Source organism: Mandrillus leucophaeus, unplaced genomic scaffold (genome assembly GCF_000951045.1).
Source record: "Mandrillus leucophaeus isolate KB7577 unplaced genomic scaffold, Mleu.le_1.0 Scaffold119, whole genome shotgun sequence".
NCBI lineage: Eukaryota > Metazoa > Chordata > Mammalia > Primates > Cercopithecidae > Mandrillus > Mandrillus leucophaeus.
Genome location: NW_012100209.1, coordinates 1477922 through 1496748, shown reverse-complemented (window position 1 = coordinate 1496748; position 18827 = coordinate 1477922). Strand labels below are relative to the sequence as shown.

The 18827-nt window shown below is 38.2% G+C and overlaps 1 protein-coding gene across 4 annotated transcripts in view; it reads left to right on the top strand.

Annotated features, from left to right (window-relative positions):
* The window catches only part of FYB (FYN binding protein), a 179829-nt gene that overhangs the window by 116241 nt on the left and 44761 nt on the right, over positions 1-18827 (top strand). For all 4 annotated transcript variants that reach the window (XM_011966185.1, XM_011966203.1, XM_011966194.1 and 1 more), the window contains one exon: positions 13207-13363. In XM_011966185.1, the coding sequence (XP_011821575.1) occupies positions 13207-13363 (157 nt within the window). The remainder of the gene's footprint in view (positions 1-13206; positions 13364-18827) is intronic.

Genomic DNA, 18827 nt, shown 5'->3' with positions numbered 1-18827 from the left:
GTGTCTATTATTTCACACTCTATGTCCATGTCTATACGTAATTTAACTCCCACTTACAAGTGAGAACAGGTGCTTTTTGACTTTCTGTTTCTCAGTTATTTCACTTAAGATAATGGCCTCTACCTCCATCCATGTTACTGCAAACGACATAATTTTTTTTATGGCTGAGTAGTATTCCATGGTGTATATACCACATTTTCTTTATCAGTGTCATCCATTTTATAAGTTTCATCCATTGATGGACACTTAGGTTGATTCTATGACGTTGCTATTGTGAATAGTACTGCAATAAACATACAAGAGCAGGTGTCTTTTTGGTAAAGCGATTTCTTTCTTTCTTTTTTTTTTTTTAGTATGAGACGGAGTTTCACTCTTGTAGCCCAGGCTGGAGCACAATGGCACAATCTCGGCTCACCACAACCTCTGCCTCCTGGGTTCAAGCGATTCTCCTGCCTCAGCCTCCCAAGTAGCTGGGATTACAGGCACCTGCCACCATGCCTGGCTAATTTTGTATTGTTAGTAGAGATGGGGTTTTACCATGTTTATCAGGCTGGTCTTGAACTCCTGACCTCAGGTGATCTGCCCTCCTCGGCCTCCCGAAGTGCTAGGATTACAGGCATGAGACACTGTGCCAGGCTAATTTCTTTTATTTTGGTTGAATATCCAGTAGTTGGATTGCTAAATCTTATAGTAATTCCATTTTTAGTTATTTGAGAAATTTCCATACTGTTTTCTCTAGAAGTTGTACTAATTTATATACATTCCCACCAACAGTGTATAAGCATTCCCTTTACTCCACATCCTTGCCCACATCTGTTATTTTTTAATTTTTTAATAGCTATTCTGACTGCTGTACGTTGATATCTCACTGTGGCTTTAATTTGCAATTCTCTGGTGATTAGTGATGTGGAGCATTTTTTCATAATCTTGTTGGCCATATGTGTGTCTTCTTTTGAAAAATATCTGTTCATGTCCTTTGCCCACTTTTCAATGAGATTATTTCGGAGGTTGTGAATTGATTGTAGATTCTAGATATGAGTCCTTTGTTGGATGCATAGCTAGCAAATGTTTTCTCCCAATCTGCAGGTTGTCTGATTATTCAGTTAATTAATTCTTTTACTGACAGAAGCTTTCTAGTTTAGTTAAATCCCATTTGTCTATTTTTGGTTTTGTTGTATTTGCTTTTGAAGTCTTAGCCATGAATTTTTGCCTAGGCCAATGTCCACAAGTTTTTCCTAGGTTTTCTTTTAGTATTTTTATAGCTTCAGACCTTACATTTAAATCTTTACTACATCTTGCATTCATTTCTTGTGTATGGTGAGAGATAGGAGTTCAGTTTCATTCTTCGGCATATGGCAGTCAAATATTCCCAGCACCATTTATTGAATAGAGTGTCATTTCCCCAGTGTAGATTTTTGCCGACTTTGTCAAAGATCAGTTGGCTATGGGTATGTGGCTTTCTTTATGGGTTCTCTATTCCATTCCACTGACCTATGTGTCTATTTTTATACCAGTGCCATGCTGTTTTGGTTGCTATAGCCTTGTAGTATAATGTGAAGACAGGTAATGTGATGGCTCCAGCTTTGTTCTTTTTGCTTAGGATTGCTTTCTCTACTCAGGGCTCTTTTTGCTTCCATATGAATTTCAGGATTTTTTTTTAAGCAATGGCAACAATAGTCATTGCCACAGCAAAAGTAGCAAATATTTAACTTAACTGAATACCTTTCTTATCACATGTCTGTACATATAGTTGTGCTTCATACAGGTATACTGAGTCGTAGTCACTTTATCTCCCTTTGAGTCACGCTGAGAACACTTGCTCTGTCCAGGCACTACAGGGAAGCTCTGCCTTCTTTGTTGGCAATTCTAGTTCTTTCCCCAGTGCATTACAATTCTTTGCCTGGTCTGTTGGTCTAATTTTTCCCTTTCAAAACTTCATAGTTTTCCAAGGAAAAGCTTGCTTCCTGAATGAACCACTGGTCAGGCAATTTCCTTTATTAAAACTTCTTTGTGAGGCTTTCTCTTTCTTTACTTAAAAAGGGTGTGTGTCGTAAATTAATGTAGCACAGGCCAGTCATGGTAGCTCACACCTGTAATCCCAGCACTTTGGGAGACTGAAGCAGGCAGTTCACGTGCGGTCAGGAGTTCTAGACCAGGCTGGTGAAATCCTGTCTCTACTAAAAATGCACTATAAGCCCGGTATGGTGGTGGGCACCTATAATCCCAGCTTCTCAGGAGGCTGAGGCAGGAGAATCGCTTGAACCTGGGAAGTGGATGTTGCAGTCAGCTGAGATCACACCACTGCACTCCAACCTGGGTGACAGAGCAAGACTTCATCTCAAAAAAAAAAAAAAAAGGAATGTAGCCCAAAAACGTGCTTTGTTGGGTGTGCAGAATTTTTTGTTTGTTTGATTGATTTGTTTTAATAGTTGCCAACATTCAAAAAGTAGAAGATTTTATGGAAAAATCTAGTCTTGATCTTCACATATTTACAGTGGGCTGGAGCCCCACAGTGGCCACCCATTGAGACAGGGCATTAGTTTCGTGTTCACCATGGTCACGTGCTCCCAGCTCAGTGCACACAGGCGTGTTCCTGCCTGGAGCCCACAGACAGCTGAATTTGGAGCACATGCTTTGTTGCTCCTCTGTTTGCCCCTCTCTGTCCGTGAGGCTGTGCGATCGCCTCTGCACATCAAGGTTTATTCCGTCTCTGCTCATAGATGTTATATTACTGGCTTATATTGATTTTATCCTAAAAGTGTTCTCAAAGGCTTACTACTATTGATTTAGCCAAAACATTCACTATTCCCTCAACAAATAAAACAGTTAATCTGAGGATGTTTCTAAAACTTGATTTCTAGTGCTTTCTTTGCTCCTATAGACGTTATTACATTTTTAAAATAACTTTTCATATTTGAAGAATAGAGATTCAGTTATTGCCTTATACCCAAATATGTTGTATCTTAGAGGAGGGAAGAGGAACCCTGTAATCCATGAGCATCTGACAAAGAACTTTTCTTATATGCAGACTTTTTTCCTTTTTAAAGTCATATTTAACCTTCCAAAAAAAAGAACCAAAAGTCGGCACTCTCCCGTCAAATTACCACCTAATTTGAATTTCATATTATTTCATGACTGGAAAATGAATAAACTCATTTATAAAAATAATTTACCTTTCATGATTACATCTAATTGAATTACCAACAAAGTTATTGATTGGGGAGGTGAATTTTTAACAATTGAAAAAATTATTCAGAGACATTGAATGTTAAAGTTAGGTCTGAAATGGAAGAGTCTATGATAGTGATCAAAGCCCTTCTTTACTTATTTTCCTCTCATTGATCATTAAATTTGTTTTGATCTCTACCTCTTCACCTCCATTCTAATTTCAGCTTTGATTATCTGTGTAAACACTGATGTTTCAGTATTACTTTTCTTTCCATTTTGAGGGACTATTCTAAGCTGGCCAACATTTTCTTGGCAGTTTGCATTTAAAGCAAAAGATTTCATACTAATACAGTTACAGTGCTTTGTTTTCAACTAAATTGGTTTTCAAAATTTCCCATCCACAATGGTTTACAAATCCTTTGAAGATAAGAACAGATGGCTTTGAATTAGAGCAAGGAAAAATTCCGTAAAACTAGATTTTCTAAGTCTGTGACCCAGACGTTTCACGTCCTTAGACTTGCAGGCTGCTGAGGATCGAAAAGTTTTAATGATACTTTTACCTACATAACAATGTATACTAATATGTTTGTATTGTATATGAAACTCTGTATTATATCAACACCAATCATAAAAGAGAATGTTCATTTTTCCAGCTACTTAATTAAATAGGGTGCTGTACTTCCAATATTCTTTATAAAGAAGACATACTCACACAAATAAAATGTCTTATAAACATATGAAAGAATGCTCAGCCTCACTTATAAATATGAAAATCCAATTGATATAGCATTAATTTTTTACCTGTCAGGATTATTAAGACCAAAAATGTATGATAATATACATGCCAGTGAAGTTATGGTAAAACAGGTATTCTCCTACCTGTTTAAAAAAAAATCACTAAATGGCATTATTTACCAAAACTGTTTTTTTTTTTGAGCTGGAGTCTTGCTCTGTTGACCAGGCTGGAGTGCAGTGACGTGATCTTGGCTCACGGCAACCTCCGCCTCCCAGGTTCAAGTGATTCTTCTGCCTCAGCCTCCCGAGTAGCTGGGACTACAAACATGCACCACCACGCCTGACTAATTTTTGTATTTTTAGTAGAGATAGGGTCTCACCATGTTGGCTAGGATGGTCTTAATCTCTTGACCTCGTGATCTGCCCACCTTGGCCTCCCAAAGTGCTGGGATTATAGGCATGAGCCACCGCACCCAGCCTACCAAAATATTTTAATGCTCAGTTCTTTTGACCTACCGATTTCACTTTCTAGGAATTTATCCTACAGGTACATTTATACTTGGGGTCAAAGACATACATACAAGAAAAATTTTATAATTGTAATTGTCTAAAATAGCATAAAATAAACAACAATCTAGAGTTCCTCAGAAGGTTGAATATGGAGTTACCTAGCAATTCTACTCTTGGTATTTACCCAGGAGAAATGAAAACATAGGTCCACTCGAAGATATACATTAACGTTTATAAAAGCATTCTGTATAACAGGCAGAAGGTAGAAACAACTTAAATGTCCATCAGCTGATGAATGTATAAATAAATGTGATATATGATGAAATATGATTCAGCCATAAGATAGTAGTATTAATATCTGCTACAATATAATTGAACTGCAAAAACAACTAAGTGAAATAAACTAGTCACAAGCAACCACATATTATATGATTCTCTTGATATGGAATCGCTGGAATAAGCCAATCTGTAAGAGACCAAAAATAGATTATTGGTTGCCTAAGTCAGCCAGGATTGGGGATAGGGATGGGGAGTGACTGCCAGTAAGTACAGGGGTTTATTTTTGAGGTGATGTGTATATTCTAAAATTAGATTATAGTACTGGTTGCACAACTGTAAATATATTAATACCATGGAGTTTTATATTTTAAACCAGTTTATGTATATGAATTATACTTCAGTAGTTATTTTTATAACTTAAGTGACCAGCAATAATGAGACTGGTCACATAAAATAAGGTAAATCCATGCAATGGAGAACTCCACTGTCATTTAAAAAAAAAAAAAAAAGCCCAGATTGCTCTTTTTGTGCCAATATACAACAATATCTTTTTAAAATTAAGTTAAGAAAGCAAGGTACAGAATAATGTATGTACCATGGTTCCATTTGTGTAAAAAAAAAACATAGAATATATTTCTTGAAATGTCCTTAAGAAACTAATAACAGCTGTTGTCTTTGAGGCTTGTAACTACAATACGGGGGTCTAGAACAGGAGTTCTTCTTTTCATCATTCCCTCCTATATTTTCTTAAATGTTTTACTGTCCAGATATTTATTTTACAATTTGCTTTTTAAAATCAGTTTTCTTTTCTAAAGGGAAAAGGACAAATGAAAAAGAAAATCAATCAGTGAAACATTAAATGTTTCACTGATGTTTAATGTTTCATTAAACATTAAATGAATCAATCAGTAAAACATTAAATACATGCAGTGTTGTCAGGGATACACAGGTATTGACAGTGGAGACCCGCCTCAGAAGCTCACTGTTTAGCTAAGAAGAAAATGAATAAATAAATGAGAAAGTAATTTATGGCAATTTTAAATAAAATAAAAATGATCTGAGAAAACACATACCAGTCCTCTACGTACAAACAGAGAGCCTCTGGGCTAGATGTTAACACCAGGGAATCACAGGACAGTCACACCTCACTTCCAAAGGGCAGGTAGTTTTTCGAAATCTTGCTTTTGACAGAATGATCAGATGTATGGCATTTAGCGTGTCATTTCAAGCACAGGTGACAGTTTAGAAAACTTCTAATAAAAGTTACTGAAGCATGATGATCCCAGTCTCTCTGCACAGATGGAAATAAACATGTCCTATTGATTTTTAAGGAGCCTGCCCCATACAGAACACAACCGTGTTAGATCCTAGAGTAATTCATAAGTAGCACTGCATACCTACTGTGTGCTTGGCAGACAGACATATTTTGAATTCTTGTAGCAACCCTGCAAGTTAAGAGTTAGTAGTCCCATTTTAATAGGCAGAGAATCTAAAACCCAGAGAAGCGAAATAAGTTACCCAGTATCTTACAGCTAATACTGGATGGGATTAGTAGTCAAACCCAGGCCTCAATAACTTCAGCACAAACATTCTTTCTGCCAATCTTTCAGATTCTCCCATTGAAAATTGTTTCTGGTGTGTTTTGGAGTGAAGAATCTGAAAGTAGTATTTGGTTGCTGTGGTGCCTACTGGGGTAGATTTAGGAATTTAAACTTCTTCATTCTTGGACCATTCTAAGATTCTCGAACAAAACTAGGATTAGACATGACTAATTTGAGGAAAAAGTGGTTTCTGTTTGTTTATTGTTTTCTTTGCAGTTGACGGGAGTAGACTGTGGTGTATGAATGGGACAGCCAGATCAATTAGTAGCTAAGAAGAATAGGACCATTTATTAAGAACTACCATACCATGTGTCAGATGCTTCTGCAGAGTGTGTGTATGTGACCATTTCGCAGATGAGAAAATGAAGACTTGGAGATATCAAGCAACTTAACCAAGTCTTCATACTGAGTAATAAAAACTGGAAGGTTTATATAAAAGTGGTTGAATCTGAATTTAAAACTAAGCCTTTCATTCTTTACTTCTCCATGAGGCCATCCAAGCGTTTTTAAGATATAGAAGTAGCAAATGTAGGTTTTTGTTCCAAGAAGTTTGGCCATGAAGAAGAGAAACAAAATCAGCTGGTATCTAGGGTGGGGGAAGAGGTTAAAAAAGGATACTGTTGTGTTTCTTTAGAGTTAAAGATATCAGACCATGTTTAAGATGGAAAGTGCATTGAAAAGATGAAACACACAGTTCAGAGCACATAGTAAGTGCTTAGTAAATGTTTCTTGCTTGATGCAATGAAGGAGTTAATAATAAAGGGAGTGGGTTGTACAACGAAGCAGGCACTGATGGGAACTAAAATGCTGTTAGTATGTGCAAGGAGGAATGCCATCTTTCCAGAGAATCTGGAGCAAAGGAAAAATGGGAGAGCAAGATATCAGGAGATTTTCAGTTAGAATGCAGGACAAGTGGGGATAGTCAGATGGGGCGTTCTCCATGTTCTTAGTAAAATAAAAGGTAAGGTCATCTGTAGTACATGAGGAAGGTAAGGCTAGGGTCCGGGGATGAAGGGGATTACAAACAACCTTTATGGTAAATGTGGTAAGATCTCAGTAAGACTGTGTTTAGTTTAGGTGTGAATGACTATACGGGGCCATGCAACCATAAGAGATTCCATTAAGTGTCCACCCAAATAGTTTTACAAACTACTTGGCACAGAGGTCACCAATATAGACTCTGGCAGTGCCATGTGGTTACTAGAGCTTTTCTTCTTGTTTGAATGGGCAATGCTATGTACCTACACAGGCCCAGAGAAAATAAAAGTCTATATGACGAGTTGCCAGCTCCACGGCTAAAATCTAAGACAGATGCTTAATCATTCTCAAATAAATAGATGAGGAAATTAAATAATTTCCAAATGTCTTAACGTAACTTAGAAATGATTTTATTTGTGGCACCCCTCAGCCTTGTGTGATCATCTTTTATGTTTATGCAGTGCTTCAAACTTTTTAAGATGCTTTCACACATATTAGCTCATTTCATCCTTAAACCCCTTTGAGGTAGTTAGGGCTCGATTGCTCCCATTTGACAGATGGAGAAACTAAATCACACGGAGATTAAGTCATTCGCCAAAGACAAATAGCTCTTTGGTGATAGAGCTGGAGATAAAATCAAAGTTTTCTAATGCCTGGTCCAATTCTAAGATATCCCAAGAAAGCCAGAATGAGAAATGCCAAGTCTAGGGTCAGGGTTTTGTGGCAATTGGGAGCAGCAATACAGTGTAATGTCTTTGGTGTTGTAAATGAAACCATGGATTTAAAAAGGAAATTGAGAACCAGATCGACACATGTACCTTATGACCCCTCAGGACATGAAGACTTTAGGTACCTTCTTAGTCAAAAGTCACAAACATCAAAATCTACAAGGTAGATATCCTAAGTCTTCATAGATTTTTGTTACCAGAATGTTGTAAAAATATCTAGAACCAGCATTTTTGACCAGCAGAAATACATAAAATGCAGTTTGTGAAGTAATACAATTTCCATTTCGCATGAGTATACCACCACCCTCGTTGGGTCCTCTCTATTCATTTCCACCTCTTCTCTCCCAACTCCTTCTTCTACTGCCCTCAAATCCACTTTTCTGTTTATAGAGTTTTAGATTCTGACAAAATCTCACCATTTTGGGTAGCCTGCATTTCAGTGAACCTGGAGCCATTCTTCAAGGCAGGGCCAGATAACCACTGAGCACTCACCGACTCACAGAGGGTCTCTCCTGGTCATTTCCTTGTGGTAAAATGGCCTCAGTGCTCCACCCATTCCAGCATGCCTGAGCAGAGGAACATGACTTGTGCAAGATCTCTTCCAAACTTCCAAAATTAAAAACGATGAAAAGTTTGAGTCAGAGGTTATTAACTTCCCAGATTTTTAAGAATTATTTTTGTGTTCTAGAAGATATTGCAATTTCACTCCCCGTTATTCGCAATTCTCCCCATTTTTCTGTAACCAGTATAAACTGTTCCCTAATAAAAATATAGTCAATTTTCCTTAATTTTGTCATTAGTCACTCAAGCTCCCACTTGACTGATTAGCAAGATGCCGATTATGTCCTTCTTGAAGCCTTGATCTCCTGTTAGAGTGCTCAGAGCACAGTTCCTCTGTCTGTCTCAGGACAACAGTGGGTAGTAGGTTGCAAATTCATCTGATTAGCTCATTGCTGCTGAACCATCCTGCACTGTCCAGAAGACCAGCTGTGCCCACTGCTACAGGGATCCATATCCCTGCACAATCCTGTCATTCTTTGAGGATAACATTCCACATGGTCTTTTCAGTTCCAGTACTTTCAAATCACAGCTATCCAGGCAATCCCCCCTGAGCTTTGGGAGATGAGATCCATAAGTAGATCAGAGTTTTAGGTGTTAGCTCTCAAATTGCACATCTGTAATTCGTAATGCCAGCTGAGGTCTAAACCTGTTGTTCTTTCCCCTTATTTCATGTCTCCTAAGTCCTTTTATGCTATTTCAAACTTCCCCGATTTCAGTCCTTGAGGGTTTTTTTTTTTCCAGCTAGCTAGTCTCAGTCATTCATCTTTAAGAACCTATTTCCTACTAGCTTGAATGTTTACATCCCTGCTGTCTGGTTTCCAAACTCAAATTCTAAGGCATCTGAATTTAGCATCCAGAACACCCCAATATGTGAGCCTTACAGTCTCTAGAGCCAGGTCTTTCCTGCATTAAACTGAAAACACTCATAAAATCACACTAAGAGGAAAAATGCAAATCAAAAAGCTGAACTTACACCCAGATTGTGGGACAGTTTGCTAATGTGTCTATCTTAACTTACTAATAATTTTCATTTAATTACCTTGAGAAGCAGTAGAGCATAGCAGAAAGTACATAGACATCATAAAAAATTGACTGGAGTTCAAATTCTGGCCAAGTTTGAACCCCACCGCTACTGCTTACTTATTCTCTGAACTTGGGTAGTTTTCTTAACTATCAAATGGAAACTAGATAATAACATATACCCCCATAGGGCTGTTATACAGAATAAATAAGATTACATATGTAGAATGACTAGTATGGTACTTGCCAAAAATTGTGTGACTAATTAATATTATTTAATATCATTACTCCCAGATATTTTTATCTTTATTGTTTCTATTTCTTTACTCATTTTACTGCAGTTCAATATTCATCCCCTCTCTTTCCATCAGAATAAAAACATATTTTTACTTTTGAGGATGTTAATAATTCTAATTATATTTTAGTACACTTTATAAAGTCCAGATTGAGATTTTAGAGTCAATCATTAGATTATAATGTCAATCGTTAGACATTAAAGTAAGTCTAACTGGTTTTTTCCTCCAGAAAAACTAAGATGTTTTTCCTTACAATTATTTTGTATACATGCAAATGTATTCCTAGCAGTATTTGAAAGTGACCACATGTTTTGCAAAGCAAAGTGTTTCACTGCCACATACTAGTGTAACACAGGAAGACTTGAGTATATGTTCTCCCAAGCTTGATGAGGAAGAGCATGCTCAAACAATTAGTTTAGTGCCTCATTACGTCTTTCGAATTATCTTTGACAATTTTCCAAAACTACTTTTTCTTTAAAATCTAACCAGTCCTTTTCCATCTCTCGCCCTGCTTCCCGCTGGTTTCGCTGCATTCTCAGGTGAGCCCTACTCTGCCGGTGGCGAGACCACTGCCAGCAACTCAAGGGGGACGCCCTTCTAGTTCCAAGTCTGGTAGAAGAGCAAGCACACCCCTTCCTGGGTTGCTCAAGTTATTATAACCGCAGAAAGGAGACTAGATGTCCAGTAAGCAGAACCACAGAGGGCCCCCAGATGCCACATCAGAGTCCCGTAAGCCTGTGTAAAGTCAGAAAGCCTGGGTTTGGGGAAGTCAGTTTTCAGCGTTTCTAATTCAAAGGAATCACCATTCCCTAAACCAATTCTGTATCTTCTCACGTGTGGGCCTTAAGTCACTGTCCCAGGGTAATGTCTCCTGCTTGTCGAAATCTTTTCCATGAAAGGATAAGTCACAGATGGCTAATAAATATTTTTCTCTCTATTTGGACGGCTTACTAATATCTACTCACGGAGGCGTATTCTCTTTGGGTACAGCTTTTAAATCATTTATGAATCTACTGAAGCATATTATTTATGAATTAAAATAACTCTGTCACATTCACTAGAATTTTTCATGTTTATTCTATGATGAAAGAGGCATGTCAAATTAGTAAGTAATAGCTTATCAGACAAACGGTGCAGAACATTTGCTAAATGATTTAGGAGCAACAACAACCATAAAATTAAATCTCTATCTCACACCAAACTCCAAAATAAATTACTAATAGTTTTAAAGCGTTAAATTTAAAAAAAAAAAAAAAAAAGGAGCCACAGCGAAGTAGGAGAAAATATACTGTTTATAATTATCTGTTCTCAAATTAGGGAAGGCCTTCCTAAAGATAATGTGGTGACAGAAATTATACACGAAAGGACTGATTGAATAGATTAGAGGAAAAGTCTGATCTATCCCAAAATTTTTATTTTAGTTAGGACAAAAATGAACCGGATTCAACATTTCTAACGTAAATATCTTGAGTTGGAGTTTTTTATTCATGAAATTTACAGGGGGAACTAATTCTGTCTACCTCTATCCCCAAAAGCTAGCTGCAAAAGTAGAATTATTCTTATGGGAACTGTTCCTGGCCTGGAGGGTCTGGAGTCTGCAGTGCAGGGTCTGAGCAGTTTTTAAGACTCCAGGAAGAAGGGAAACACCAGGGTGAGGTCAGAGAATGAAGAGAGATGGCAATATAGTCAGCAATTATCCTAAGTGAAGAGCTTTGGCAAGAGGGAGAAATATCTAAAAGAAATTAGGAATGTGTTTGTGTCATATGCTGTGTAAAACCTTAGCATTACCCTTGTAAAGAAATTTACAGTGAAGTGCCGTATTTTTTTTTTGAAGTTTGTAAAGAGGTTTTATTCATTGTGTTATATTTTTTAATGTATGGACAGGCAAAAGCAGGATCCAAAGCAGCCTAATTACATTCCATTGGTCCAGTTAAGAAACAAAAGGACTAATATCCTTAATAAAAATATTTTAGAAACCAACAAAAGGAAAATACTAATTTTGAAATAGGCAAAGTATTTGAATCAACAATACAGTTAAAAGGAGGCTGGGCGCGGTGGCTCACACTTGTAATCCCAGCACTTTGGGAAGACAAGGTGGGTGGATTACAAGGTCAAGAGTTCAAGACAAGCCTGGTCAACACAGTGAAACCCTTTCTCTACTAAAAATACAAAAATTAGCTGGGCACGGTGGTGGGCATGGTGAAATCCTATCTCTACTAAAAACACAAAGAGAAACCCCGTCTCCAATAAAAATACAAAAATTAGCTGGGCATAGTGGCAGATGCCTGTAATCCCAGCTACTCAGGAGGCTGAGGCAGGAGAATAGCTTGAACCTGGGAGGCAGAGGTTGCAGTGAGCTGAGATCGCGCCACTGCACTCCAGCCTGGGTGACAAAGCTAGACTCCCTCTCAAAAGGAAAAAAAAAAAGGAAAATGGTTCTAAACATGAAAAAAGACCTCATTTGTGCTCAAAGGCAGGTAAAATTAAAACAAAATGTTTGTTAAGATATTATCCTCTTTTCCTCTCAGAAAATCACCCCAAAATGAGAAAGAAATGAAAATTCCACATTTAGGAAAACAAGGCAACCTGCGTAATTCCAAAGTCCGATATACGAAATCAGAAAGTCAATGAGTGAGAGGAAGAGGATCAAAGCAAAGAGGAAAGATATAGAAACAACTGATTCTAGTCACTATTTAGCAGATAGAACCTAGGAATTTTTTAGGTACCAGCAATGGTGTGCTGATAAATGTTTAACAACCAGGAAAAACTCTGTGTGTATGTGTGTGTGTATGTGTGTTATGCATATATACATACATGTAATATATTTTATTGATGTAAAGGATGAATAAGACCGGGCACAGTGGCTCACACCTGTAATCCCAACATTTGGGGAGGTCATGGCAGGAGGACTGCTTGTGCCCAGGAGTTCAAAACCAGCCTAGGCAACATATCAAGACCTCATCTCTACAAAAAGTTTAACATTTTTTTAAAAACTTAGATGGGCATTGTGGTGCACGCATGTAGTCCCAGTTACTCAGGCGGCTGAGGCAGGAAGATCCCGAAAGCCCATGAGTTTGAGCTTACGGTGAACCATGATGGAGCCGCTGCACCCCGGCCTGGGTAGCAGAGCGAAATCCTGTCTCACAAAAGATATATAGCACACAACATAGTAATAATAATAAAATAAACATACTCTTTTTTGAAAATTCCATATAGCCAGTTGTTAATTTTTGCCAAATTATTTTATCTGTAGCCAACTATGGTTGCAATTAATAATCTTCTTTTTGAAGATTTGTCTTAATTCATGGTATTGTTTGCTTTGCTTCTTAGGTACTAGCAAAGGCCAGACATCTTACTCAACAACTTCTCCGCCACCACCTCCACCATCCCATCCGGCCAGCCAGCCGCCATTGCCAGCATCTCACCCATCACAACCACCAGTCCCAAGCCTACCTCCCAGAAACATTAAACCTCCGTTTGACCTAAAGTAAGCAAAAGATTATCTTGCCATTTCTTTCCCCGTCTCTTGCCACAGATTTTCAAACTATGCTTGGTTGAATGCTGAGAGTTCCATGGGAAACTTCTGGGTCTACAAAAGTGGGCAGCTGGCAGGGAGAAGAGCTGGCCAAGCTGACAGTGCAAATACCCCTAGAATTGCTCAGTTCTGAGTCATTTTTATTTATCTGTTTTATGTTGGGTTTCCCCTTAAGAGTTTATTTGAAGAAAATTTCCACTGTTTTTTAAAAAGTTCTGAAGCTTTCTTGAGAACCACCAACTCCTCCACTATCACAATCACCACCAGTCCATCACCATATTTTTAGTGACTGTTTATGATGTGCTAGGAATTTTACATATATCATCTCTATAACCTTATTGATTAGATAGCATCATCATTATTTCACAGATAAGGAAACGGAATTTTAGCTCTGCAAAGAAGCCAGGTAACTTCTCCAAGATCACAAAATACTGTAGAATAAAAATTTCAACCAATGTTAGTCTGAATCCAAAGTAAGTGTGCTTTAAACTACTATGCTAAATAGCCTCCTTTAATTAAAAAATAATACAGATTTTCTCTCACCCATCAGAATTTTTGGGTGGGCATTGGAATCTAGGAAACTTTTATTCAAGCCTGCTCTTGCTTGAATTTTCTTAGATGGTATTTTTCAGAAATGTCAGCACTGTAGGGGTTGCTATGCATGGGCTCTTTACCCAGGATTTAATAGAATAGTTGGTAAAGGGAAAAGCAAGTGGCAGGTTGGAATAAAATGGAATGTCATTTTAAGAAGAATGTTCAGACAACAGCAAGCATAAATCCTTAAGACAAAATGGACTAGATATTCCCTTTCTTCTCATAGAAAGTTGCTTAACATGATTCTCCTTTATCACAAATAAGTTATATCTCAACATATTTGTACAATTTGGTTTACCTTCACTTAAATTCCCCTACTGGATTGATGTTCCTTACAACAAAAGTACTTAATATCCATAATCCACGTAATGGAAACTGTTAATAAGAATATTGGATTGACAGATTCCCTGAAATGCTTGATGACTACAATTTAGGGAAAGGATAGAAAACATATTTGTCATGCAAAAATGCCATCATTTTTAACTTTAATATGCTTTCTTGGGGGTTTAAGGATAGTAAGTAGAAGGTGCTAGAGCAGCTTCATGGCTATTATCTTATATATGACCTGCGTTGTGCATTTATATTAACTGCACACCCTTCCAGGCATTTGAATTTATGGACGTCAATTTAAAGCCTCTAATCCTCCATGATATCTAGCTACTTTGTTTTTTCAAAAGGGAAAATGTGTATAGTGAAAGACTTTCAAGCTCCCATCAGAAAGCTTAAGTAAATTCCACAGTGAAGCAATCTCTGGGTTAGAAAATTTTCCCCAAGAAGGGGAAGCTAGAAATGCATAGAGGAAATGAAATCAAAATGGCCCTTGATGTTAAGGCTCAAAAGCTTATATTTCACATGACGGGGCAATGTACAGGGTAGTCTGTAAGAAGAATTGTGAAAGATGTAGGTGTTTCTGTACTTCTCACAGCACCAGTCCTCAAAACACATACAGGGGTATTTCCCAAACATTCCCTCTGCCAACCTGCAAGCATTCCTTCATTTTCTAATCAAAGACCACTCTCAGGTCAAGATCTAATAGATTTCCTTTACAGTCATGCAACAAGGATTTTTTGAGCCACTACATTGTGCCTTTGTAACAGGAGTTCAGGAAATATTAGTAAACAAACTAAGACCCCTGCAAAGCAGGGACTAAAGAAATGAAAATAATAAACGTGGCTGGGCACAGTGGCTCACGCCTGTAATCCCAACACTTTGAAAGACAGAGGTGGGAGGATCGCTTGAGTTCAGGAGTTTGAGGCCAGCGTGGGCAAAATAGTGAGACCCTGTCTCTACTACGCATTTAAAAATCAGCTGGGCATGATGGTGCATGCTTGTAGACCCAGATACTCAGGAGGCTGAGGCAGGAGAATTGCTTCAGCCCAGGAAGTCGAGGCTGCAGTGAGCCTAATTATGCCACTGCACTCCAGCCTGGGTGACGGAGCAAGACCCTGTCTCAAAAATAAATAAGTAATAAACAGGTAAAGTATATGGTATTAGCACTTGATACTTCCTAACATATTTCCTAAGGGAAAACAGAGCAGAGGTAAGTGGTGGAGGTGGAGTGTGAGGGTGGCGTTGGGGCAACATGTTACTGCTTGAGAGAGGCGAGGGTAGCTTCCTATATATTTATACTTTTGCACCAACCTAATAGAAAGTGATACTTGAGCAAAGATTCAAAGGAAGTAAGGGAGTTAGACATGAAGGAAGACTGTTCTAAGCAGAGAGAGCAGGTAGAGAGAGCAAGGAAAGGAACAGTAGGGAAAGAGTCAGCTCATGTAGGGCCTTGTAAGCCGTGACAGAGACTGCAACCCTTATCTTAAGTGAAATGGAACCAATTAAAGAGCTAGAGCAAAGCAGCGATGTTTTCTGACTTGTGCTTTCTAAAAATCACCTTAATGGATATGCTGAGAAGAGACAGTAGGTAGACAATTGTCAAAGTAGGGAAACCAGTTAGTCAGATATTACAGAAATGCAGGCAAGATATGCAGTAGCACTGACCATGTTGGGAACAGTGGAGGTGGTGAGAAGTGTCCATATATTGGGTGTATTTTGAAGGGAGAGACAAAAGAATTTGGATTTAGGGTGTGAAGGAAAAAGGGGAATCTAGAATGGGTGGTTCCAGTGTTTTTGGCCCAAGCGACTGTAAGGATCATGCATCTGTCAGCCCAAGCATCACCATGAGGAGGCTGAGGATGTCAAAGGATGAAGATGTTGAAATTACGGCAAATCTAAAGATCTTAAGAGTTTTTATTTCCACGTCTAAAATCGGGCAACACTTTGTTCCATAAAATAAAGTAAGCGTTCCAACGAGTGAAGCAGTGGAGGTTGGCTTTATAAACAAAAAGAACTGAAGAAAGCAGACACAAAGAACAAAAAGTGGATTGGTCATTTCAAAGTTACTTTCCTTGTAGGGCAGGTACAGGGAAATAGAACAATAGAAAGATAATGGATTGGTTAACATCAGGTTACTTCAGGTCCCTCTTTGTTGTAAAGATTAAAACAGAGCTTCATTATTATGATAGAAGGTAAAAATTGGCCTCTTTGGGCAACTAGGCCATTCTCTGTCTCTCCTGATTTCCCCAAAGGCCAGATAACAACTCAGTTTCCATTTGGTGAGCATGGGTGATTCCATTTTGATTTTTAGTCGGTCTTCTGGGGCGCAGTGCAGGAATTTAGTCCAAAAAAGTGGCCTCCTAGATTTTGTTTAACAAAGGTGAGGAAGATCTGGAGGTCATGGCTATGTTAAGTTTGAGGTACCTTTTAAGCATTCACTTGGGTAAGAAGTGGAGAGTTTGGGAGAGAGTTCTGGGTTTAACATAGGGGAGAAATAGGAATATATTCCATGCTGAAAGTCGTGAGGCTCGTTAAGATGATCAAGGAAGGGAGTGAAAACAGGGAAGAAAAGAACTGAGCTCTGGGGCACTATAACTCTCTGAGGCCTGGTAGGAGGAGAAGGGGCAAAGGAGAATAAAAGGAACAACCAATAAAGCAGGGATCCTGGAAGCCCAGGAAAGGAAGCATCCAAGGAGGAGTCAGTGAGCAACTGTGTCAGGTGCTGGTGGAGGCCAAAAAGTGAGGACTGTGGAGGTCAGTGCAGGGGAAGTTGTCAGGAGTGGTGGGGATACAAGGCTGATTGAAATGGCTTTAAAAGAGTATGAAAGGAGAAGAATTGGACAGAGAAAATATATGCAACTCCTTTACAAAGAAAGGGAAACCAAAGAAACGGGACAGTAACTGATGGGAGAAATGAGATCAAGAGCCTTCTTAAAGATGGTAATAACAGCACATTTGTAGGCTGATGGGAAAGATTCAGTCAAGCAGGAAAAATGATAAGGATGGAGAGAGGGGAGAATTGCAGGAGCCGAGCGTTAGAGCAGCGGGGAGCAATGGCTTCCCTAAGGTTTACAGTTCTCCCTAGGGCGTGGAGTGGAATCTCTAATTGGGATCAAGGAAGGAATTTCAGAAGACAGGGTGGACTTTGTCATCTGCAGCCTGTTCTGCCAACTCCTAAAGCTGTTCCCAGAAGTAACTTGCAATCATATCATTCAGGTCAGGATGTCTTAAGAGTGTAAAAGAGTCCAGACAGGTGAGAATCAGAAATCCTAAATAACTAAAAAATAAAGCAGTTGAGGCCAGAGTTAGATTGTATTTTAAATTGTATTGTTTCCCCACCTAGTGGTCAGAAATCAGTTTGTTACATTTTCTGCTATTTTTACTCAGGCATTTGAAGAGAAACTGAAATGGGTCAAAAGGGCATGTTTATTATTTTTAATGTTCAAATCAACATCTTTTAGTGTAATATATTTCTTGGTACCTTTTTAAATTATAATTTTAACATCATAATTTTTCATATTAAAATAGAATCAATGGTTGAGTATTTTGGCATATCAAACAAATTACATGGTTATTAATAGTAATGAGACAGGAAAAGTGAAGTAATAAAAAATAATAAATAATGGGAAGTGACTAAGGTTAGAAAAGGAAAACTTCAACAGTTCTTACCCTGAAGTCATTCACAGTTAGTCTAAAGGGTTTTTTGGTTTCTGTTTGTGTGCATGTTTTATTTTTTGTCTGTAAAATTGGAGGAAAAGTAAGAATTTACCATTATAACCTTTTTATTGATTAGAGATGCTTAAAATGTTCTGAAACTTGAGACTTGCCATATCAGTAGCCCGCTGCCAGACAGTCTTCTGTCACACCAGTTGGAAAGTGTTGGCTTTAGCAAGTCAGTTTTCAAAATCCTCATGGGTTAAATATAGGAAGACATGTTCCAGAGAAAGGGTCGCAAGATTTTACTCCCAGTAAGGCAGGTATAGAACAAAGTTTAATGTGTCATGTAGATTTATTCCTCCTTCTTAAAAAAAAATTCTGATAATTAAAAGCTAAATGCATGAATAGCCAATAAAGTATAAAGGCCAGCTGGGCATGGTGGCTCATGCCTGTAATCCCGGCACTTTGGGAGGCCAAGGTGAGCCAATCACATGAATCCAGGAATTCAAGAGCAGTTTGAGCAATATGGTAAAACCCTGTGTCTACAAATATACTTCTATATTTGTATATTTATGTATTTATATATTATATATACATTATATGTGTATTTTATATATATTATATATATAAATATATATATAATGATAAGAGCGGAGAGAGGGGAGAATTGCAGAAGCTGAGCATTTGAGCAGCGGGGAGCAATGGCTTCCCTAAGGTTTACAGTTCTCCCTAGGGTGTAGAGTGGAATCTGTAATTGGGATCAAGGAATGAATTTTAGAAGACAGGGTGAACTTTATCATCTGCAGCCTGTTCTGCCTACTCCTAAAGCTGTTCC